This window comes from Talaromyces rugulosus, chromosome IV, assembly GCF_013368755.1.
Source record: "Talaromyces rugulosus chromosome IV, complete sequence".
Classification (NCBI taxonomy): Eukaryota; Fungi; Ascomycota; class Eurotiomycetes; order Eurotiales; family Trichocomaceae; genus Talaromyces; species Talaromyces rugulosus.
The window spans coordinates 531,300-555,525 of NC_049564.1; the positions used below are offsets into that span (position 1 = coordinate 531,300).

General features: G+C 50.1%; 9 protein-coding genes across 9 annotated transcripts; 5 read left to right on the forward strand and 4 right to left on the reverse strand.

Annotated features, from left to right (window-relative positions):
* Positions 1–237: 237 nt before the first annotated feature.
* Positions 238–3,057, forward strand: TRUGW13939_06963 (uncharacterized protein; the record flags this gene model as incomplete). Its single annotated transcript, XM_035490105.1, has 4 exons — positions 238–569; positions 701–1,353; positions 1,647–2,824; positions 2,884–3,057. The coding sequence occupies 4 exons, from the start codon at positions 238–240 to the stop codon at positions 3,055–3,057; spliced, it is 2,337 nt and encodes a 778-aa protein (XP_035345998.1).
* A 64-nt stretch (positions 3,058–3,121) lies between these two features.
* TRUGW13939_06964 (uncharacterized protein) lies at positions 3,122–5,110 on the reverse strand (the record flags this gene model as incomplete). Its single annotated transcript, XM_035490106.1, has 1 exon — positions 3,122–5,110. One exon carries the CDS (start codon positions 5,108–5,110, stop codon positions 3,122–3,124), a length of 1,989 nt encoding a protein of 662 aa, XP_035345999.1.
* Positions 5,111–6,032: 922 nt separating this feature from the next.
* TRUGW13939_06965 (uncharacterized protein) lies at positions 6,033–9,112 on the forward strand (the record flags this gene model as incomplete). The annotated part of the gene is made up of 3 exons (XM_035490107.1): positions 6,033–6,933; positions 6,988–8,907; positions 8,982–9,112. The coding sequence occupies 3 exons, from the start codon at positions 6,033–6,035 to the stop codon at positions 9,110–9,112; spliced, it is 2,952 nt and encodes a 983-aa protein (XP_035346000.1).
* Positions 9,113–10,073: 961 nt separating this feature from the next.
* On the forward strand, positions 10,074–12,173 carry TRUGW13939_06966 (uncharacterized protein; the record flags this gene model as incomplete). Its single annotated transcript, XM_035490108.1, has 1 exon — positions 10,074–12,173. One exon carries the CDS (start codon positions 10,074–10,076, stop codon positions 12,171–12,173), a length of 2,100 nt encoding a protein of 699 aa, XP_035346001.1.
* Positions 12,174–12,412: 239 nt separating this feature from the next.
* Positions 12,413–13,659, reverse strand: TRUGW13939_06967 (uncharacterized protein; the record flags this gene model as incomplete). Its single annotated transcript, XM_035490109.1, has 5 exons — positions 12,413–13,006; positions 13,056–13,150; positions 13,209–13,358; positions 13,418–13,535; positions 13,594–13,659. 5 exons carry the CDS (start codon positions 13,657–13,659, stop codon positions 12,413–12,415), a joined length of 1,023 nt encoding a protein of 340 aa, XP_035346002.1.
* Positions 13,660–14,097: 438 nt separating this feature from the next.
* TRUGW13939_06968 (uncharacterized protein) lies at positions 14,098–17,101 on the reverse strand (the record flags this gene model as incomplete). The annotated part of the gene is made up of 6 exons (XM_035490110.1): positions 14,098–14,559; positions 14,619–14,800; positions 14,859–14,958; positions 15,010–15,028; positions 15,525–15,953; positions 16,965–17,101. 6 exons carry the CDS (start codon positions 17,099–17,101, stop codon positions 14,098–14,100), a joined length of 1,329 nt encoding a protein of 442 aa, XP_035346003.1.
* On the forward strand, positions 16,791–17,488 carry TRUGW13939_06969 (uncharacterized protein; the record flags this gene model as incomplete). The annotated part of the gene is made up of 4 exons (XM_035490111.1): positions 16,791–16,813; positions 16,879–17,134; positions 17,192–17,236; positions 17,348–17,488. The coding sequence occupies 4 exons, from the start codon at positions 16,791–16,793 to the stop codon at positions 17,486–17,488; spliced, it is 465 nt and encodes a 154-aa protein (XP_035346004.1).
* Positions 17,489–21,261: 3,773 nt separating this feature from the next.
* Positions 21,262–22,923, reverse strand: TRUGW13939_06970 (uncharacterized protein; the record flags this gene model as incomplete). Its single annotated transcript, XM_035490112.1, has 5 exons — positions 21,262–21,292; positions 21,350–22,356; positions 22,411–22,531; positions 22,597–22,606; positions 22,665–22,923. 5 exons carry the CDS (start codon positions 22,921–22,923, stop codon positions 21,262–21,264), a joined length of 1,428 nt encoding a protein of 475 aa, XP_035346005.1.
* Positions 22,924–23,263: 340 nt separating this feature from the next.
* TRUGW13939_06971 (uncharacterized protein) lies at positions 23,264–24,090 on the forward strand (the record flags this gene model as incomplete). Its single annotated transcript, XM_035490113.1, has 3 exons — positions 23,264–23,359; positions 23,427–23,908; positions 23,955–24,090. 3 exons carry the CDS (start codon positions 23,264–23,266, stop codon positions 24,088–24,090), a joined length of 714 nt encoding a protein of 237 aa, XP_035346006.1.
* Between the last annotated feature and the right edge of the window lie 136 nt (positions 24,091–24,226).

The window sequence follows — 24,226 nt, forward strand, 5'->3', positions numbered from 1 at the left end:
CTTAGATATTTAACTACTAAATTTTAAATACTATCTGACCTGCTCAACTGTAAGTCTGGCAACCTTCTATAAGCCTATCAGCCGGTCGGTTTGAGGCGCTTATATTCGGCAAACCTTGATACATCATACTGCCGTCTCAAGCCCTGGTGTGCATATAGCCGACTTGAAGCCTACAACATTTACGACACCCGCAACTGTGTCCTATTGTTGGCACGACACCTACTCTAAAAGTCAATCATGGCAGAACTTTCGACATGCCTTCCATTGACCAGAGAGTCCACCCTCAAGGCCCATGAGCTAATCAAACCTTTTATACACCGCACTCCGGTGCTCACCAGCAGGGCATTAAACGAGATTGCATCAAACCCCCGGGCCCAGGAAAATGGAGATCGCCAGCCTGCAAAGCCGGTCATCCGACTATGGTTCAAGTGTGAAAACTTGCAGCGCATAGGAGCTTTTAAAGCCCGTGGTGCATTCTACGCTATCGAGAGGCTAAAGCAAGATCCAAGCTTCAGCGAGAGTGGCGGCATGGAAAAAGGTGTCGTCGGGTTCAGTGCAGGTGAGAAGACGTATATCTCCTTCAGATCGCAACGCTAAGCCGGTCATTGAAGGTAATCATGCCCAAGCACTCGCTCTCGCTGCCAAGGAGAGTGGCATCCCGGCGTACATCGTCATGCCTGACATTACGCGACCGAACAAGATCGCAGCTACGAGGGGCTATGGAGCCAAAGTCATACTTTGCTCAAAATTCGAGCGAGACTACAGCCGCCAAGATAGTAGCCGAAAAGGGTGCTCGTCTTGTGCTACCTTTCAATCATCCGGATATCATTCTTGGACAAGCAACTGCAGTCCTGGAGCTCCAAGAGCAAGCCGACAATCTCGATGCCATCATCGCGCCCTGTAGTGGTGGAGGGCTATTAGCAGGTACTGCGCTCAGTTGTGATGGAACCTCTGTTCGCGTCTTTGGTGCTGAACCCGAGTTCGAGGGCGCTGATGATTGTCGACGCGGGTTCCTCACGGGCGAGAGGATCACGAGCGTCAATACCAGCACCATCGCAGATGGGCTGATGGGCGTTGTCGGCGAGATCCCCTGGAGCATCATCTATGAGCGAAAGCTCGTTGATGGCATGTTTGCAGTGTCTGAAGAGCAGATTCTCGAGGCGACAAGGTTGATCCTGGAGAGGCTTAAGGTGGTAGTCGAGCCTGCTGCGGCTGTGCCGCTGGCAGTGGCTCTGTATAATGAGGAATTTAGGCGGCTAGTGGAGGAGGAGGCCGGCGAGAAGGGTTGGGACTTGGGACTGATTTTGAGCGGGGGGAATGTCAGCGCTGAGGGACTGGCGAAACTGTTTGGGAGTACGAAATAAATCTATGGCATAAGGAAGCATTGATGCTACAAGGTAATTACATGACCCTGTAGAAATGACGAGGCTCGACAATTACGAGATTAATAGAAATATAATGTATTCAGTGGTATGTAATTCCTTAACTAGACAGTTTGACTAATAGTTAGAATTTTTAGTTGATAAAAAAATACACATGAAGATATTAAAGCTTCGTATGAAAGTGTATGAAAGTGTATGAAGGTTTTGAAATTTAGAATCTATTAATAATAAGAATATAAGCATATAAAACTGTGGACCCCCTAGTGAGCTTCCCCGCGATTTCGTACGGAAACTTCATTCATTCATCTACTGTGACGTCCAAGAGCATTATGGATATCAAAAGCGCCCAGAACGGTGTTCCTTCCGGTCTACACCCTACCCTGATTGAGACTGATACTAAAAACAAAAACCGGGCTCGGTTAATTATTGGTATTGATTTCGGCACGACCTCCTCCAAGGCGGCTTTTACCTTGTTGTCTAGCGATGAAGTCCACGAAGGCATTGTCACTGAATGGCCTGGTGCTGGTACACATACCAAGCAAGATATTCCCACTACACTGTACTACGATTCCTATCAGAACGTGGCGGGATGGGGTTTAGAACCTGCTGATGCTCTGGGACCTCTTGGCTACCCTAAACCGGGTGTGCAGAAAGTCGACTGGTTCAAGCTGCATTTAACTGCACCTGAGACCGCTCATCCCCTACCGCCTGGCAAATCAGATATTGATGTTATCGCTGATTACTTGCTGAAGATGCGAGTATCTGTGCATGCACAGTTGCAGAAGACCTTGTGTGATGCTTTTGATCGGGAGCAAGACAGCATCCACTATTACTTGGTTGTGCCTGCTATCTGGAATGATGCTGCCAAGGCAGCTATTCGTGTTGCTGCGACCCAGGCAGGGCTTTTACATACCGGAAACAACAAGAATCAGTTGACGCTTATCACCGGGCCCAGGGCAGCTGCCATGTTTTACGTGAAGACTGGATTCTGGGAATTGGAGACCAGAAACACTAGCCTTATTGTTGACTGTGGTGGTGGATTTGTCGACTTGACCGCTTATGAGGTCAAGGAGAAGCCATTCAAATTGACTGAGTGCACGCCTTCGTCCGGTGACTTATGCGGTTCGACAGACCTCAATCGCAACTTTACCAAAATACTGCGCGCCAAGATTAAGAAGATAGGGCTAAGGCCAGGACGGATCTTCGCCAAGTGCACGATAGACTTTGAGAACCGGATCAAGGTCGAGTTCCGTAACAATGGCCAGAAATGGCACATTGACGTTGGGGTCGAAGCCGATTTCCCTGAGGCTGATATTAAAGACGGTTACATGACCTTTACAAATGAGGAGATTCTGCAGTGCTTTACGCCAGTCGTCAACCGCATCTCAGAATTAGTACTCAATCAGATTTCTTCCATCCAGGGAGGGGGCCGGCAGCTTCAGGTAGTTCATACATTCATACAAAAATGCTGTTTGTTATGCTAAACTAAAATGTTTTATAGAGGATTCTTTTTATCGGTGGATTTGGGACATCCGAATATCTTTTCAACGAGATTAAACAGCACATCCCTTCTCATTTACAGTCCCAAGTCACGCGTCTTATGAATTCATCTTCAGCCACAGTCAAAGGTGCCGTCATGGCTGGCATTGAGGGGCACCAAGCAGGTGGATTATAGTCCGATATCTACGTATAATATTATTGTCAAAGCCTTTTTCACTTCACTCATCGTTATATTACTATCAACGCCCATCGCCAATATACTTCTCACACCATCGTCCAGTTCTCAGCACCATATCAACCCAATATTTCTGGTCTTCATAAAAATGGCCCTGACGGGGATAAATAACCAATTCAAATGGGATGTCATAGCTCCGCAAAGCGCGCCGCAAAGCCCATGCTTGAGTTACAGGGCATCGAGCGTCTGCCTCCCCGTGTAATATCAGCATCGGGGGCACCACGGGGGCACCTTCAGCGTCTGCCCGCCTCGAGGCTTCTTTGAATGCCCACAGGGCGCTCGCGGAGCGGTTTCGTGTGTCATCAAAGTCCATATTCCACGCAACACCATCGCGGGAGAGTTCGGGCTCAAAGACGCAGCCAAGATCAGAGGTCAGGGCCATGGAATCAATGTCGCAGATGCTAGAACCGGCTATAGCAGCCCGGAACCGCCAATCTCCATCGTGCGAGCCATTACGCACACTGCAAAGATTGGTTAAGAAGCCCCCCTGGCTCCAGCCGCCTACCAACAATCTTTCTTTATCTGCATAGCCCCTGTCTATCGCACACTGTGTAAGTGTGATCACATCCGCATAATCGTATACGCCGAGTCCTCCGATAGAATAAGACCCGAAGCGCTCTCCGCGGCCGCTACTTCCACGATAATTCGGCAGCAATATTCCGAAACCTAGGGACAACAGATACGGAGCTAGCATATAATAATATGTGTTAAATGCATTTGTCAGACGGGTGTTGGGTCCGCCGTGGATGAGCACGGCGGTTGGCAACGGACGACAGGGAGTATCACTAGACGCATAAGACTTTGGGGTTAAGTAGAGGGCGTCTAGCTCAACCTCGCCATCCGATGATATCTGCGTCAAGAAACTACACGTGCCAAAACGACGGTCAGCGAAACGATTTCCGTGGTTTGATATCTTCGTCATGGTCTCCTCATTAGACGAGTTAGTCGTATAGACTTCGGCAGGTTGGTTGATGTTTGAAGTTGCCACGGCGAGGACAAAATTACCATCCGCGTCGGATTCAACGGCGAACGCTTCAAGTTCCTCCGGTTTACTGTATAGAACTGTGCCGTCGAGGAGACATACACGAGAATCAAGCCTATGTTGCACATGCACAACAAGGGTCCCTTTACTGTCACGAGCGAGGCCGATGGAGTCGTCCTCAAGTCCAAATGCTGACCACTCATATCGGTGGTCCCGACTGCCAGAATCGGTTCGGTAAACGCCATGGCCGGCAAACGTCTTGCTCGCGGGAACACCTGCACAGAAGTAGAGATGTCCGTCGACGGCCCATGTAAGGTCAATGACCACCCTAGGGAAGTGACACAGCTCTTCTATAGAGACAAGGTCAGTATCAATGACAGAGATGGCCGTTCCGGTAAGGTGAGGCTCTTCAATGTCGGGTGTGAGGCAACTCGAAAACCCTATGCGAGTTCCATCTGGACTCCAACATAGACCAGTGACATGTCTGTCGAGCTTGACGGTCCGCACTCGCTTTGTACGTACATCAACAACTCTCAACTGAGTAAATCGCCAAGATTCCCCCCAGGCCCGTAGTTCTGTGGACTGAGGATCCTCGTCTGCGGAGAGAAAGGCAATATGCGAGCCGCACGGGGAAAATGCAAAGGCCGTGATGGGACTCGCATTCCCCACCGGCGTTATAGGATAGGCTTCTCCACCCTGCTGCAATGGCAGCAAATATAGAGCCCACTTGGTGCCTGCACCAGCCCGATCTGAGATGAATGCCACCGCCGTTCCGTCGGGGCTCCAGGCGGGGGCGTAGTCGCGAAACAGTCCCGGAGTGAGCTGAACTGAAGAATCAGGGACGTCGGTTGAGGCCAACCAAAGGGTAGATACCGCGAATTTCCCCTTTCGATGGCCCCATGTGAGTTCGGAGGAGTAGAGCACCTTCTTGCGGTCCGGGGAAATCCGGATAGACTTTGGGATTTCGAGGTCGCACAGAGACTGGATGAGCTGCTCGTTGCTTGTAGCCATGGTGAGAAAATATACAGAAGACTTATTTTGGTTCAAGAAATGTACATGTGCAGCCAACATTGCACTTATACTTGCGCAAATTTAGTTCGACTTGCGCAGGCATCCACATTCCACGAAGCAAGCCCTAATGAGCACGTCAATTACCAATTTGGGAATGGTCCTAAAATTATAGCAATAATATACCATTTTTATTTTCACTTTTCAGTGTTTATGTACCAACCACTCCTTGACTTTCATTGTGAGTTCTCTTGTGTTTATTTACTTCTTTAAAATTCGGAGATTTGCAACAGGCTGTATGTTTGATTTCGTTCACTCGTAATTTCAATACGGTAAATTACTAAATAGTGGATCGTTTGATAAAGTGGGCCGCTAGTGACAAATACAGCCTAGCGCTATCTACTCCGCATGGAAGTTGAGCAACGCGCTTACGATTAGTTACTAGTGAGTCAAACACGAAGCCACAGCCAGCTCAGCGACTCCTGGCGTCTCGTCCAATCGTGATGACGCTGTTCGCAAGGCAGACAGATCATCCCTATTCTGCCTACACATGCTGAGATTTGTCTGACTCAGGTGGGTTCGGCTGCCTGGCCAGGGCTGTTCCCATAAATCAACCACCACCGCCGCCGGTTGTCTTCTCTCAGATGTGACTGATGTTTCTGGTCCATCAACTATTGCAAATATCATTCCACCGCGCGTGCTCACAGTGCTGCTTCACTCACCGCCTTGCAAACGATCGACTAGCTCTAGCCTCTTTCTTTGTCGTCGCCTCATCAACTAACTAGCGCCGCTCGTTTGGGGATCGGCGGTACGGAGTTGATGAGTCTTTCCGGTCCTCTGGATCATAAACCCTTCATGAGAACCTGACTTTTTCTCTCACATTTGTTCCAACTCACGAGATCCACACTTCTATCTCCTAGATTCAATGCAGCACGAAGAGAGAATTTCCACCAACCCACAACCCCCAGTATTGATTCCGACTTCCGAAAATTCTCCACCCCAGTTTGTGGACGACATCATCGTTGACCCGCCCAACATGTCAGACCACGAGACGACAGAGCGGCAAACCTCAACTGCTGACCCCGTTGCTTCGACGGCTTCATCGACCGTCGCTGATAATTCGGTCACGACAACGCCTGCTACAAAAGACGACGTCACCCCTCCTGCTGAAGAAGCAGTAGCAAAAGTTGACACAGTCAAAGGCTCGCCGACAACGGCAACGACAAAAGGTGACAAGAAAAAGGCAGCGTGCAAGAAACACAAACGCAAACTAGCCAAGAAGCAAGATCAGGGAAAGAAGAACAAGAAGAACAAGAAGAAGCCATCCAAGGATGAGTCATCGTCCAGTTCAGACACTGCGTCTGACTCTGATTCCTCAACTTCATCTAGCTCGGAGGAATCCGATTCTCCTGATGAGACCTCAGAACTTAGTGAAAGCGACAGCGAGTCCGAGAAGCAGAAACGGAGGCGCAGAAAAGCAAAAAACGCTAAGAAGGCCAGGAGAAAGAGGCGCAGTCATCGGGACGAGGAGTCTTCTGACTCTGACTCCGACAGTACTAGTGATGAAGATGCCATTGCCGACCAAAAGGCCCTGAAGCGGTTGAGAAGACGCAAAGCGAAGAAGATGGCTAGGAAGTTGCAATCTGACTCGGAGGAAGATGATAGTACATCTGAATCGGACCGGATTGAAATTCGAAAGCGGGTATCTGGTTTGCGTTTGAAGCAGGCAGCATCGCGCCGTCGGCTCAAGATGAAGGAGAAGGCATCAGGCAAAAAGGCAAAAGGCAAGAGGGCCTCCAAGGTTGCCTTTAAACGTGTGGATGAACGTAAGTCTTGATTCTATCGAATGCTATATCTGTTGATTAACAAACCTTGGGTAGTCTGGGATAGCACAATTCATAATTACAAGCTCCGAGAGACGATGGACGACCCCGATGCAGACGAGTTCAACCAGTACGTCTTTACGGTGCGCCGCAAATTTGACTGGGAGAACAAGTACATGGAAACCGTGGTGGACATCAAAAGCAACTTTTTAAAAGAGGCTCTTTCCACCGTCATGGATGGTGTCAAATCCGTTAGCCTGGTGGCCGACACCCCCGTTGTGGATCCAAATATGCTCTTTTTGTACTTGGAGGAAGCTCGAACCCACATGAAGGAGCTGAAGAAGCTCGCCAAAACGGAGAAGAAGAAGAAGCCTCGCAAGTTGGCTGCCAGCAAAGCTGCGCATCTCAAGGTTCTCATCAAGTACTTGGACAATGACTACGCGGAGACCAAGAAGACCCTGTACCCATTGCTGGAGTCGAATATGATCACGTTTGACCTTCTCTGGGCTCTGTTCAAGCCTAATACTATCGCATACACGCCTACCTACGGCCATGCGGATGAGCCTCGGGCTTTCAAGATTGAATACGCTACTAAAGAGTCATCATTCATGAAGGGAACCTGGTATGTCATTGAGGGAAAGTACCTCGAATACGATGGCAAGACATTCGGTATGGGCAACATGGCCGCCGATGTAGAATCTTTCAAGGGGGTCCGCAAAATTACCAACCTTGCCTGCTATCCGTTGAAATATCACCGAGAAGCCGACAATCTCAAAGCCAAACTCGTTGAACGGGGCAAAAAGTTTGTTTCTCTGCATGGCATGAACTACCGCTTCCACAAAGGGATGGCTTTCTTCAAGAAAAAGCGCTCTGTCATCAAGGTCAACATCAACGGACGAGTCATGATTGATCCTGCCCTACACCGCCGGATCAACCCCAACTATCCCATTAGCACAGTCAAGGCCAAAGATCCAGACCTGCTCGACTCTGACTCTGAAGGGGATAGTGATGACTGCTGCTGCTGTGCATCATCCTCGGATGAGGGCCACGGGGACGCGGACGACAACGACTCGGGGCCTTCTCGCCCTAGGTACAAGTTGATTCGAGATAAGAAGGGGGAAGCGCAACTGGTGGAGGTAGAGTATGACGAAAATGGCGAGGAGGTACCCCCGAAAGAAGACCTGGACAAGATTGACAATGAAGGCAAGAAAGAAGATTCGGGCCCGGATTTCACAGAAGAAGAGCTTCTCATTGCAAGCCCCGTTGTATTGGGGTTTGCTTTCAGCGAAAAGCTCTGGCTTGAGTTCAGTGTCTCGGGTGTCAAGGACATTGAATGGAACGAAGGCGCGTTTGACTCTCTTGTGTTGCCAGACAACCAGAAATCAATTGTCAAGGCTCTAGTCGAATCGCACAGTTTCCATGCCGCCGAGAACATTGATGATGTTATTCAAGGCAAAGGAAAAGGCTTGGTTGCAGTGCTGCATGGCCCTCCAGGTACCGGCAAGACTTTGACAGCCGAAGGGATCGCCGAGCTCCTCAAACGACCTCTATACATGGTCAGTGCTGGTGAATTGGGTACAGATTCGCGCAGCCTCGAGGGTGAACTCAACAAGATCCTGGATATTGCACACTCGTGGGGCGCGGTCTTGTTACTTGACGAAGCGGATGTATTCCTTGAGAAACGCACAATCCAAGACATCCACCGCAATGCGCTTGTCAGCATCTTCCTGCGTTTGCTAGAGTATTTCCAGGGCATTCTCTTCCTAACGACCAACCGCGTGGAGACATTCGACGACGCCTTCCAATCGCGAATCCACATTGCCCTACGGTATGGCGACCTGACGACCAAGGCGAAACGAAGCGTGTGGAAGATGTTCCTGGAAAAGGTCAAATCTATTGAAGGCGTGGAGACGGCCGAGTTTACCGACAAGGATCTCGACGCTCTGGCTCGTCACAACCTGAACGGACGCCAGGCACGTATTTACATTTCTATTTATTTGAAACGCTGCTAACTAATGCATAGATCAAAAACTCGGTGCGCACGGCGCAAGCCCTAGCTGTGAATGAGAAATCGGCTCTATCCATGTCCCACATCAAGCGTGTTCTCGAGGTCGCCGAGACGTTTGAGCAAGACCTCAAGGGAGGGACTGGATACATGGATGCGATGCGGAGTTATACTTAGTCTTATTTTTTTCTTATTTTTTTTGGGTTGTTGAGCGATGCATTGCATTATCATTATCACGATGCGGCCTGGAGTAGATTGAGATTCCTACTGAGACCCTGACCTATTATTATTACTTTTATTACTATTTTAACTATTACGAGAAACTGAGACGAATTGATGCATGGAAATAATGATATATGTATGTACGTACTGGATGACTCTATTTAATCTCAACCAATCATCGCATGCCAACACCCCCCACTTCCCCTTACGTCCGATTGGTCACGGGTCAAGTAGAAACCTCACCGCCAATCGAAGAATATGAATATTAATACTGAACAAAGTCTTAGTTCTAGCTGATTACAGAATAACGTGGGCAATAATTAATATTTATTAATTATTATTACGTCCTCGGAGCATCGGGAAATCCGAATTGGAATTGTTTTTCCTTGCGTACCTGATTCGGCCCGCGCGGTTTTGTTTCTCCACATGAATTCAATCCTGATAGCCTCCGATAGGAAGATTGGACTGGGACTAACATTTGAACACGAGACGGACTCGGATTTGTTTAATTATTCTTGCGAAATTAGCCGATCCACAGATCTTACAGATAAGAATGAAATCCTTGAAATACGGAGTACACACGATCTAATATTATTACCAACGAATGTGATTGTAATATGGACAATTATTGGCATCCAGCTGACAATGGGCTGGCTGGCTGGGGGTGGAGATTCCCCTCCCAGTAACGCATGTCGATCAGCCTTTCAGGATGGGTGTACCATCTATCTACCAACCAGCTCAGCTGACTACTACTACTAGTAGTAATGTTGCATGAACCATCTTTGTTTCTAGTATCTACTCGACAGGCTAGCAGTCACCCCACTCGTAGAAGATAAGCCACCATGCGACTCCAAACTTTTTTATTTTTATTTCCTTTTGGAAAATAGAAAACGAAAAAAAGTGACGGGGAAACACCATGAAAGCCCAGTCCTTTGACAGCCCGCTGTTGACAATATCAAAATGGTCTCACGCAAGTAAGCGGAAAACCAACTGGCCTGCGAAATTCGGCGTGCTGGTTGTGTGTGTGCTGGTATGGACATTTGGCTCACGCATATACCCTTCGAGCAACAACAACAACAACGACAACGAAAACAACATTCCCGGCGAAGAAGACGCAAATGATGGAAACGACCTTTTCCAATGGAGAGACATCGTGCCGAGCACATCCCTCGAATACAAGCCCTGCTTCTCGTCGTCGTTTCTCTGCGCGCGACTCTCAGTCCCGTTGAACTGGAACTCGACCAAAGACGACGACTCGCGGGCTGCAGTGGCCGTGATCAAACTACCGGCCAAAGTGCCCGTGACGGATCCCCGGTACGGCGGCGCAATCATCGTCAATCCGGGTGGGCCTGGCGAGTCGGGCGTTTATCAGGTGCTTTCGGATGGCGAGAGCCTGCAGGCGCTCGTCGACAGCCCGGTGCTGCCCACTAGCAATTCAAGCGCTGCAGCACAGGGGAAATACTTTGATATCCTGTCGATTGACCCGCGCGGTGTCAACAATACCACTCCCCATCTGCGATGTTTCCCGGATGCCTTCCATCAGCAGGTCTGGCAGCTGCTGTCGCCAGACTACGGGCTGCTCTGGCACAGCGAGAGCATCATCGGCATGGAATGGGGCCGAGCAGCGGCGCTTGGGGCGAGTTGCGAGTATGGCAAAGATGAAGACGGTCTGCAAATTGTCCCGTACCTGAACACCGCGCAGACCGTGCAAGACATGGCCCAACTCATCGAAAAGGAAGGTGAATGGCGTGAACAAGAGGCGAGGAGAATATTGAGCGCCGGTCCCCGGACGAGCACAGAAGACGAAGACGAGATCATGAACCGGGTGCAGTACCGACCCGGGCAAGAAAAGATACAGTATTGGGGCATGAGCTACGGAACCATCCTCGGAGCCACGTTCGCTGCGATGCACCCAGACCGCGTCGGGCGACTGATCCTCGACGGAGTAGTCGACCCAGCAGACCACTATGCCGGCCGGTGGCTCACACAGCTGCAAGACTCAGACAAGATCGTATCCCAGTTCTGCGCCTACTGCTTCGAGGCCGGGCCGACCAAGTGTCCCTTTTACACGGGCTCATCGCCCGCCGATGTCGAGGCGCGCTTTACCTCGATCCTGTTCCATCTCAAGGAAAACCCCATTGCCGTGGTGCCGCTGGACGACACAACCGGCCCTGAAATGGTCACGTACAACGATGTGCATCTCCGGCTCCTGTCCGGGCTATACTTCCCCTTCACCATGGCCGAGAACTTCTTCACCCTGCTGCTTGCCCTAGAAAGCCGCAACTCGTCCTCGCGAGACCTGGCCACCATGGTCACGGGCAAACAAGCACTGCTCACCCCGCTCGGCTGCCAGCAAGAAGGCAGCGAATCACCCATCCTCGACATCCCCTACGTCTCTGGCGTCGGGGCCTTCCAGTCAATCTCCTGCATGGACATTGGTGGATCCCTGAACCTGACGCGGCCCGAGTTCCGTGCATATCTCGACGAGCTGCTGGGCCAGAGCCGATGGATCGGACCCAGTTGGGCACGCAACAAGCTAGCATGCGAAGGCTTCACGGCGAGGCCCGCGTGGAAGCCCGAGCTGACGTTTGAGACGCAGGAATGGGCGAACACGTCGCATGGCTTGCTGATCATTGGCAACACGCACGACACGGTGACGCCGCTGCGCAACGCGCGCCGCGTATCGACGCTGTTTCCGGGCAGTGTGGTGCTGCACCAGGACTCCGAGGGCCACTGCTCGCACTCGAGCCCGTCCATCTGCACGGCGAAGCGCATCCGGCAGTATTTCCACTCGGGCGAGCTACCTGACGAGGGCACTGTCTGTGAGCCCGAGGTGCGGCCGTTCCTGGGCTGTGTGTCTGGCGCTGGTGGTGAAGGGAACAAGTGTGACTATGCGGACAGTTGGGATGCGCAGTTGTGGAAGGCACTGGTCGAGCTGGCGGACCCGTTCAGGCTGCAGATTGACGCCGCACGCGTGACGTCCTGGTTGCCGGCGGGCTATCCTACGCGGAATTAAGTCATGTCTATATTGATGATTTGTGATTTGTGATGCTTGCATATATTCGGTTTACGATTGAGCGTTATGTTGTATTAGCATTGTTCAATTGATTGCTGTTGGCATATTCAACGAAGTATGTAAATACACTACGTAACGAATAAGATCAAACAACAGGCCTTGGCAACGCTAACAAAGGAAACCTCGTTATTTAGTAGTGGTCTTACAAAATTATAGAACAGGAATGGTGTCTAGCAAATCTAAGGGTTGGCCTTGACAAAGTCAACACCCTTCTTGATGTTCTTCTTGAGGTCCTCGAGGGCAGCGCCCAGGAGCTTCTCCTCGTAGGCAGAGACCTTGCCGACGGGATTGATCGTCTCGACACCGTTGGGGCCGAGCTCGACGCGGGAAGCGAAGAAGTCAACGCCCTGGTCCTTGTACAGAGGGCTGTCGACGAAAGTGGGCTCGACAACGCCCTTGACACCCTGGGAAGCCTTGAGCAGCGACTCGGCGAAGCGGGCACCGGCAAAGGCCATGGAGAGAGTGGCAGAGCCAGCACCGTCCTTGGCCTTGACAACCTCGTCACCACCGAACTGAATGCGGTTGACGAGAGCGTCACGGGCCTCGCCCTCAATGTCGGCGTGGTTGGACTGCGACAGAAGAGGGACGATGGTCACACCGGAGTGGCCGCCGACAACGGGGACCTCCTCGTTGGCAGGGTCGGTGGTCTTGACCTGGGAGATGAAGCGAGAAGCGCGGACGACGTCGAGGGTGGTGACACCGAACAGGCGCTTGGGGTTGTAGACACCCTTGGACTTGAAGACCTCGGCAACAATGGGGACGGTAGAGTTGACCTGTTTGTGTCAGCGCTTGAATTTGCCTAGTATACTCGAGTAGACGTACAGGGTTGGCGATGACCAGGATGTTGGCGTTAGGGGCAGCCTCGGCAGCAGCCTTGGCGAGGTCACGAACGATCGAGGCATTGGTGTTGAAAAGATCTTTTTTTTTCTCTCTGTCAGCTACAAAACACGCCGAGTCAATTGCAATTCTGCTCACCGTCACGGGTCATGCCAGGCTTGCGGGGAACACCGGCAGGGATGAGGACGATCTCGGAGCCGGCAAGAGCATCCTTGAGGCCGGTGGGAGTAGGGTCATAGCCAGTGACGGTGCTGTTGGTGTTGATGTGGCTGAGATCAGCGGCAACACCTGGCACATTCAATTGTCAGTTAACGCAGTCGAGACGAGCAGGGAGCCAAAGGGCTTACCAGGGCCACCGCGGATATCGTACAGAGCCAGCTGGGTGACGCGGGGGTTCAGCTTCATCAACAAAGAGAGAGGCTGGCCAATGCCACCACCAGCACCGAGAACGGCGACCTTGGAGGCCTATAGATTTTCTCTCGGGTTAGCTGATTGAGCGGTAAGCAAGCAGGGGAAAGCGCACATTGCTAGCAGAGGCGGAGAAGGCGCGCTTCTGGAAGAGACCGAAGGACTGGCGAGCAGCGAACATGGTGACAGACTTTTGTGGTGGAGAGATGAGAGGGTATAAACACAGAGGGGGATGGCAGAGGTTGGAGTGAGAAGTTTTGCTGGAGCAAAGTTGCAAGAAGCAGTTCCGAGCACGACGAGAACGAGCTAGTCGCTAGTCCCGTGCTTCCCGATGGGCTCCGTGGCCGCATAGTGTGTGATCCGGCTCGGTCAGACGGCTCGCATGTGTTAACACTGAAGAAGTTAATTCCTGTTTATTATTGGCAATTTATAAGTGAAATAAATATACAGCAGTTATAACTTATCACCCGGCAAAGATTGCACGGCTCTCTACGTAGTAGTGGTATTCGCGACCAACGCCGTTCACCCGGTAACATCACACAAAAACAACCGATATACAACGCCTGCTGAACGCTTGAATAATACTGAAAAAGACAATCGGTAAACGTTCTTTGACCGCCTATGACCGGAGAAAGTGCAGCACGAGCCAGCAAAACAAAAAGAACACCACCACTCCGCCCCAGAATATCCACTTGTCCTCCTTTGCCCGGCGCTCGACCATTCGAATAGTATCGCCGCTGATGCCGAGCGTGTTTCCAACGCTGTACAGCCTGCGCTGAGTGTTCTTGAGCATATCCCGCTGCTGGCCGAGGTCGTTGAGCACGGCACGTCCGCGGTCTAGGAACTCGTCTAGTTGAGTGTTTGTCTGCGTGAAAAAGGACTGTTCTCGCAACGCATGCGACTCGCGATCTGTGTTTCCTGGGCCTGCGCCAAAACTCAGTCCACCGCCCGACGAGCCCGAGGCGTTTCCGGCGCCGAATGCTGAGGATCGGGGCAGCGCCGAGTCGGCATAGGGGTTCTCTGGCGTGGTGGCATTGTGTGGACGGCGGCCGAAGAGCTCACTGCGATTCGTGACCGATACCTATGCATCTCTTATTAGTATTTGAAACTAGAAAAAACGAGGAACTTTGATGTTCGCACAGCTTCTTCTCGCTCTTTGCGCAGCCGCTCAAACTGTTGCCGGTAGTCCGAAAGCGCAGTGCGGAAATTCTTTTCTCGTTCAATCGCTTTTTCCTTTTTCTCTGGGATGAGCTCGCTCTTTGCGAGGCCCGAGTAGTCGTCTATCGTGCGCGAAAACGAGGCGAGGGAAGCCGATATTTGTCCTGCAAACAACCTTTTAACTATGCTATTCACTCGCAGGAAAAGCAAACGTAAACGTACCCTGTAGCGCGGGCGGTGTAGTAGAAGGCGACTCGGCAAAGATGTCAAGATCGCGACGTATCGAGGAGGACTGCTTCAGAGCAGAGTTAAATAGCGAATTCTATTCATCTGTTAGTTGACCTTGTGCTTTGTTGAGTGTTTGGGGACGCACCATGCTGTCCACGCTTCGCCTTGCAGTGTGTGAGTATAGTATGGCAAAAACTAGACTTGTTTCCAATTAATCGACAACAGATATGAAAGTATGAAAAGGCTGATTGAGCGTAGCGGCGTGGTTGCAGCCTGTCCGGTGGGCCGAAGGACACATGTCGAAAGCCGAAATAATGACGCCATTCACCGCCTTCACTATTTACTAGAGTTCTACAGACCACACGTCGACAGATTCGATACACTGGATAATAAAAAAAGATATTCTTTTCGAATGACATTAATTCACGGCAACGGAATCGCTATTAATCTACAAGATGGTATAATAGGCAAAAATCCCCCGCGCAAATGAGAGGAGAGCAAAGAGAGGAGAGAACTCCCAACAACACCAGTACAGACCAAGCTTGACGATCGAAATCAGGCAACATGTAATTATAACCCAATCTTTCAGCTTCCAGTTTAATCCTTGTTGGGGTACTTGTTTTGGATGAGCCATCTGGAAACGTTAGTGCCACTGCTCACGAATAGAGGAAGGAAGAAAAAACATACTTGCTAACAAAGTAGTCAACACCGGCAAAAAGACCAACAGCGCCCGCCCAGATACCAGCAACCTCCCAAGAAAGCTTGCCATTAGTGTGCTTTCGGTACGCGCCGTAACCAAGGCCAGCACCGACGGCAGCAGCAATGACGGCGTTTCCGATATAGACCGGGTTGTCTGCATTCTTGCTAATGCCCTGGGCCTTGGCCGTTGCTTTCTTGCTGGCAGCAGCCTTGGAGCGGGCGGTGGCCTCTTCGGCCTCGCGCTCGAGCCGCTCAGCCTGCGTGGTGGTCTTCACTTCCTGCTCGCGGAAGTCGGAGTGAACAGACTGCACTGAGGGAGCGTCGACATCGACGAGGGACGCCGTGCTGATGGACTCGGTCTTTTCGATCTCTGGAGGAGCAGGGGCACGACTGAAGAGTTAGCTGAGAGTGTGTTTGAATATACGCGTGTACCTACGCCTAGTGGAGTGTTAGCTTGGGCGGTCGTCAAAAGAAAAGGATGAGCTTACCTCTTGTGGCGACTGAGGTGGTCCCTGGGCAGCAGCTTGAGCATAAGACATGACGACGGGTTTATTCTGTTCTTTTTTTGGGGATGCCGACAGAAAGCAAGAGGAAGATGCAGAGGAGAAAAGAAAGGAGGACGACTCGAGGTTGCGGGCATGTGCCAGGGTCGAGACTCCCGGCACCTACGTCATCCATCATGCCTTGGTCGGCCCGCACACGTGCCCCGGCGCCAATCAGCTGCATTGATCGGGTTAATTGCAAATAATCGCAAATGATTGCAATTAATGTGAAGGCGCATTTGTGATTGGTGCAAGTTGTCTGATAATATTAATATTAATGATGGTTCGGGCTATTACGTCATACATGTCAACAAACAGTAAAATGTCATCTCATTCTGTAGCCCAGACATCACAAATAAAAAATAACAATAATACAGGCAAGACTTTTGGTGTTCCCGAAATATGCAACATGGCCAAGCTGAGATGCCGTCTAAAAGTCACTCACAAACTCATCCTATAAAAACGCCTGGAAAAGGTATCCGCGCGGAATTATAAGGCAGTGAAGAAAAAAGAGAAAGGAAGCATGAATAAAGTAAATACACCAAAACCCTAAATGGACCGCAACCTTTTAGAGCAAACGCCTCCCATGTTGTGTCGTCGCGGCATGTCGTGAAGTATTATTATTAGGTTGCTTAGGAGTAGAGCCGTCGTGCAATCTTGCTAACAAAAGGCGGAAAAAAGGCAAATGCATGCTGGGCTCATAATAATGTGCGCCGGCTGAGAGGACCATAGGTGAACTGGAAATCGAGACAACATGGTACAAGATCTGACAGACAGTTAGCAGAATCCTACTCAAAAGCTGACTGGCATGACACACCCGTCGGTCATCTACGACTTGGCAGAATGGCAGTTGTTGCACCGGTTGTAGCCGCAGATCTTGCAGCGCCAGATGGCCACAAAGGGACCCGAGTTGCAGTCGGAGCAGCGCCAGGTCAGGATGTTGCCGTTGGTGCCCTGCACAATGGCGAACACATGACCGGAGCATTGGTTGGCCATTTTGTGTGGTTGATCGTGGTTCTGTCTGCTAGTGTAAGCTTCATTTACCATACACATACACATGTATAAGCATCTGGAGTTGACATACAGGTTGAGATGGTAGATGAGGGTGAAGAGGCTAGAGTAGTCAGTAAGGTCTGCGTGAGGGAAAGGTCATCAGCATTGAACCTACTAGTTGACTTTTGAGATCGGAAGACTGAGGCTGGCGGATTGAAGGTTTGAAGAATGGACAACGCTAATTTATAGACCTGGCCTACCCTGTTCTGCCCAGTCTGCTTGCCCCAACTGGACAGTGGACACAGAGGCACAGGAACAGAAACAGAAACCGAAACAGACACAGACAACGACACAAACGACGCAGTCCGAGTCACAGGCGGACCAAACTAGAAGAGCCACCGAAGCAAAAAAGAAAAAGCTCGCACAAGTGGACAGACAAGCTTCCCGGTCCCGATCCGATTGGGACGGTCAGCACGGATCACGGCGTCTCAGGTGTGGAAACCAGGTTAGGGAAGGGAGGAGGACGACGAGGGTGGCATCTCGCCCAGGACTGGCGATGGACAGGCAGACGACAGACAGGCGGACAGAAAACGGTTGAATAATGCATCCGCATTTGACCCAAAAAGGTGACGAGAAGCTATTAATACAGCAAGTACCCAGAAGTACACTATAAGTAGCAAGTACTAACTAGGGAAGGGATGCTGAATGAATCGCCGGAAATCGTCTGGGTGGTACCACAGCCCCGGGTCCAATCGATGCGCCGGATTCCGGTGGGGCGCGTGACGCTCGGTTCGCCGTGCCGCCCAAAGCGGTCTAGCCCGTCGTTACGGAATTTCCATTGGCTGCATGTGCTCCACTATGGGTTGCCACTAGTGACAAGCTAGTACTAGCGCAATGTGCGGTGGATCCGCGAACGCTCCGGATACGGTTAGACTGGCTACGGGGAACTTAACTTCTTTACTACGACCAACTACTTGGTAAGTTAGTATAGTCCATATAGTTGTTAGTGTTACCACTGCTGGGCAGTGCTAGCATCACGAATGGTCTAGCATGCAGTAGTGGCTTTTGCCCTGCCCAATAACACCGCGCAACCCGGATTTCCGGCAGTCCCAAAAAAGAGTTTCCCGGGGATGCGGTTCCGATCACCCTAGCCAGGGTGCGGCCCACTTTGCTCTGATAGGTAATAGTATTATATGCCATAACTTGAGTCCTCAGTCGGAATGCTTGACAGGGCTGTGAGTATTATTAGCCTGTTTTAAATGTCTGGCCTCTCTCTCCGCGGTGTACCAGTCATATGTGCTATACCTGGCATGTCCAGCTCTAAAACAACTGCATCCAACATTGGAAAGGTTTGTATCACCTTGCTGACGCTCTCGAATGTAGATCCTGCTCACACTTTGCGGCTGATCACGACTAGCATCAAATTAACTTTGCTCGCTCGCCATCGCTTTTGTCTATCCAACATCACCTGATAGCCACCCAACGCCATTCGCGGACGTACTCGGAGTAATCTGCCGGCGATTGCTATCCGGCCATTGGCGCGTCTGATTGACATGTCTATTCCTATGGCCATAATAAGAGTACAGAGTCATATACTTTGCCGGATATTTTCACTATGGAGTCACATCGATCTGCAGGCGCCACCATCCCCGTTTTCAAGATGTCCGGCTAGAAACTAATAGGTCTGTGTTTTGTTCTAGATCGGCCTGTTCCTTTTTTTCCCTTTTACTATTGACAATATTAGAATACCTCTTATTTATTTGATTTTTTTTTCTCTCTCTCGGCTTTTATTTGTCAATTTTACAATTACGGCCTATCGCTACCATCTGCAGTGCGAGCATTTTCTACCTCTAGAAAGTTACGTCGCACAACAGGAGGTACAACGACGGCCCAACGGCCAAGCATCAGGAAGGTATTCTGTTTGTATGATCATTTACATGCAAACAAATACAAAGTTGAAACAATGCAAACCACTGAATATCATTATTATCGTGAATACTTCATTATTTAGTAAATACTGTTTGCGACCGGCCAGACTCCGTATATACTTGTTGCACTCTGACACAATGATTAGCGTGTTTCATACCCTTTACAGAAGCCAGCCCCCGAATCTCTGACGACGCATCAGATAATAGTTCCAGATCTAGACTATTCTCGCAATGAAAGACGCACCTGTCTGTGGACAGCACTATAATGCTCCGTCGTACGTGCGCCACTAATTAGTGGCTCCACCGCATCCCCTGCCTGTCTGCGCTCTGACCTGCTCATATAACTAAGGAGTACCCTGTACTATGCAGCTGCAACCCGCCTACTCATCACTGCATGCAGAGCCTGTGGCTGGCTTGATATCATTTCAGGTTGTTAGAGCCACTTGATCCTCAGTGAGATTGATTACTAGAAGTGGAAAGACAACGTGGCCAATCTAGTCAAACTCGATATGACAAGTATGAAAGTAAAACCAAAAATAAAGAAAGAAAGTGAGTGAAAAGAAGCGATTGCTATTCTGTAACTCTCTATCAGCCAGCCATCCATGAATGGCATCACTAAGTTCCTTGAAAACCGCACACCGACTCCTGTCCTGTTGACTAGACTGATGAGCATGCAGCATTCCCGACATTTGCTCATGACCATGAGACCATGAAAATAGCACTGACCTTGCAGCGGTGAGGAAAAAGAAAGACCGGATCAAGTTCCCAAGAGAGAAAGCATTCTTTTTTTTTTTTTTTTTTTTTTTTTTTTTTTTTTTCCCAACTGTGTTTGGCTTTTTTTGGGCTATTTGCTCTACAACCAGTCTATACAAGCATGAAGTATTTGTGTTACCGATCAGCGGTTGGCTAGTATTTATTAGTACTATTATTATGTATCCGACAGGAATATGTACCTGCTTTGGGTATTTTATTTTTTTATTTTTTTCTCTCTTTTTGTCTTTTCTTCAACTCTAACAATGCAGCATTATTATCGATGCAAGTCCGGATATCTCCGTCGCGGGTACTTTTAGATCGTGAAACAATTCCCCCAAACAAACCAAACAACCCACACGTACAAAAATGATTGACGGGCCCAGACGATTTCCAAATGTTGTTTATATAGGCAAGTGCTCAGGTGACCTTTTTTTTTTACCAACTCTTGGCGCATATCAACAATTTCAACAACTACCCGTGCATGATAATTCTTTAAAATGTATACCGCCTTTTGAAATCAATGTTTTAAATGTTTTCCTCAATAACATCAACAGATGTACAGAACATGTACCTGCCCGTACACTATTTTCACTGCCACATGTCCGACACCGTTTGACCAAGCCCAGTCCTGTTTGAAATCGTGCCAACCAGGAACCGTCAGACATGTGGGCGTTTGCCGGCTACATACTTGCTTGTATGATGTATCTCTACTATTATTAATCCATGTCGGCATTAGTCTAGACTCTGAGTACGACAACAACGAGATGAGATCTCCTAAACAACAATTCGAAAACACTACCCAAAAACGCTCAGCCCATCCAGATATTGATCACTTTAGGAATCACCCCCGACACCGTGTCACCCCGCGGCGGGGATCCGGGATGGTGCTATGGACATGCCGAATCGGATCTCTGGCTTGCGAGTATATCATGATCTGACCTAGGTGTGCAACAGAACTGTTGTGCGGCTAGAAACGTGGCATCGCGGACTGTACAAGTCTATGGAAGTCAAGGTGTACATGTAACATGGAGCGGTAGTCACTCGGGATAAGTCATAATGTTTTGAAATCTACGATATCACCCAATAAACTAGGTATGTCCGAAGAGTTCTCTTGCATCGCTTCCACGGCCACAAGTGGCTATCCGAAAGCGATGCCTTCGTTCCTCAAGGCAAAGGAGTCTGTCAGAAAACTGCCAGAACACCATCGCCCGTCTTCTGCTCTGCCAACGCTCCGTTAAGAACACGCTTGTGATAAAAATCGAATACTCGATTCGCAAGATGCTCCTGCAGGACCCATAGTGGTCCTGCATCGTTGGTTTGATAAAAGAGAAAGAGAAAAAAAAAAAAAAAAAAAAAGTAGTTGCCAGAACTATGCAATACAGATATCTACAGTTAATACACGAGACTGTGCTGAAGCAGTCTGTCCGGTAGCAAATTGCCCTCATACCTCATCATAGCAATCATAACATCATTTCACCAGCTCTAGTCGGCTAGTTGGAAGAGCGCAGAAATACTAGACAACTGTTAGCATGAAATTTTAAACAATTCCAACCAATTTCAATAAACGAACCTTTCGCCGTAATGGTGACGCCGAATGCTTTCCGAAAGGAGCGTTGAAACGTCAATGACAATCAACTTCTTGGACTGCCGCATCAATTCAGCCGGGATTGGAAAAGAGTTGGTCACAATGATATGGTCAATCGCAGTACACCGCTCCATATCTTCCAGTGAGTTCTCGCCAAACAGCCCGTGTGTAGCAATGCAATAAACCTTCTTAGCGCCACCCTTTCTGACAACCGTTTCGGCTGCAGCTACCCATGATCCACTCCGGTCGATCATGTCATCCACTATGAAAACGGGTTTGTCCTTGACGTCGCCAACAAGAGTAATCGTCCGCTCTTCGGTGATATGTGGATGGGACTCGTCCTCGTCTGATTCCTCTGCGTCATATGTGCCACCCAACGCATGATCGGGCTGCAGGGAATGCAGGGAAAATATCGACGACGACATCGGGTCGACGACTCTTTCACTGTCACCGCTCTCCGAACCAGCCGGAGGAACCGGAGTCCCCTCTTGTGTCGTGTCCTCGGAATAGTCGTCATCAACCAGATGACCTTGCACCAGGCGTCCAGTGATGACTTCACGAGCCCGCTCGTCCGTGGTATCGTTGGCCGCCTCCAGTTCAGACGGGCGCCGCGCAGACGGCGGAGTCTCTGGGCGTAATGTGTCTGCTGATCGTGACAGAAAGAAGTCATCAATAGCACTTTCGTGACTCGCCGCTGCTAGGTCTGCTCGGCTCACTGCCGCGTTACCTCTCTCAATCGTGTCAAAGAAGATTGTACTCTCACTTAGAGAGATATTGACCTTGGGTTGTCTGCGTCGGTCGGTCGTGACAATACCAAAGTTGAGCTTCAGCGTGTCCGCCAGAGAAGTGACTCTCTTTGTGCCGCCCGCATTCTTGCTCACAACCACTGCCGTTTTCCACTCAGGCACGTTCATTTTAATCCACCGTGCAATCAATGGTTCTGCGAATAGGTTGTCGACAGGTTTGCCAAAGAAGCCTTGCATTTGGGAAGCCTAATTATATACTCGTGAGTTTGACTGACTTGCTATGGTTTCGGCAGCACATACATGCAAGTCCAGTGTGATCACGTGGTCAACACCAGCAATGCTAAGCAGGTTGGCAATCATCCGAGCAGTAATGGAGCCGCGGTGGCTCTTCTTTTTCGACTGTCGGGAATAAGGGAAGTAACTTGGGGGGAAGGGAAAGTGAGCGAGCGTTCAGCATTGCGAGGGTAAAATCAAAATCAAGCATACGGCATAACAGCTGCAGTCAACAGATAAGTATTTGCGTCTTCATTGTAAGCGTGCAAAGAGGGCCATACCGGTAATCGACTTGGCTGATCCACCCTTGCAGGCAGAGATCATGATCAGAAGCTCCATGAGGCTATCGTTGATCTTGCTGCTACCACTCTGCACAATGTAGACATCTTTATTGCGCACGGATACGCCGATGTTGACCAGCGTCTCGCCGTTGCTAAACTTTCGAAGTTCAGCCGGCGCAGTCACAGCTCCCAACCGCTCGCAGATGGACTCGGCGAGGGTTGGGTGGGCTGTGCCCGAGAATATCTGGACGCCTCGCATGATGATGACGATGACGATGAGAGACTAATAGACTTCAAGATCCGCCAGTTCGTAGTCGGCCGTTCATGAAGAGGGGACGAATTGGGGAAACAGAAGCTGGGCCGAGAGGGTCGAGAGCATCGTTCAAATAATGATGTTGAAGCGAGTCTGCGAGAAAGAGCGGAGAGGAAGAAGAAGAAGGAAGCACGAGCAGAGCCGAAAAAAATGAGTGTGAAGGAGCTGGTCCGTGCACGGCGGCGGTCCCACTCTCTCAAGCCGGACATCGGAGCTTCCTCCCTCAACACTGAAGCTGATGCTGAACAACAATGACAACCAGCTCAACTCCCCTGTCGTGCCCGGAATGTCTCATAAATTCCCGGAAGTCCAAGGCGGAGGATCCCTGATTGTGGCCTGGCAGACCAGGAACAAGCACGTTGTCGTAGTCGGAGGCGGCGAAGTGGGGTTTCCCCGCGTGCAGTTGAAATAATATATATTTCACCATGCTAACGTCTATCAATTGACAGGTCGCAGCAGGCCGCATCCTGCACGCCCTCAATGCCGATGCCAGAGTCACCGTCGTGTGCCCCCAGACCGGGCTGAACGAAGAAGTCGCCTACCGCGTGGCCCAGAATCAGGTGTCGCATGTCGACCGCGTCTTTGAGCCCCAGGACCTCGATGGCGCCGACATGGTGTTGTGCGCCATTGACGACCCAGAAGCCTCCACCCAGGTGTGGAAGCTGTGCAAGGAACGCCGTATACCAGCCAACATTGCAGACGTGCCGCCAGAGTGCGATTTCTTCTTCGGCAGCGTGCACCGCGATGGGCCGCTGCAGATCATGGTTAGCACCAACGGCAATGGGCCCAAGCTGGCCAGTATCGTCCGCAAGAAGATTGCCAATACGCTGCCTCAGAACACGGGGGCTGCTATCGAGAATGTCGGCCGTCTACGCAAGAAGCTGAGAACGGTCGCGCCAAATGCCGAGGAAGGACCGAAACGAATGAAATGGTATGCGCGGAAGAGCATATTATCGTCTACTGCTAACTCTCTCTAGGATGTCGACGGTCTGCGAGTCTTGGTCATTGGAGGATCTCGTAGAGATGACAGAAAAGGACATGGATGCTCTCTTGAGCTTCTACCAGCCCAACAAAGTGCCCAGTCTCCAAGATGTCCGGGAAGGATCCCATTGATTATTAGTGTGGCAACTTTGGATATGGGAATAGGAATTATAACAGATTCTAATATAAACAAATAAATGTGGTAGTAATAAGCTATAACACAACTGCTCAAGTGGAGATCGCCTATTTCACAGACAAGAGTTCTTTT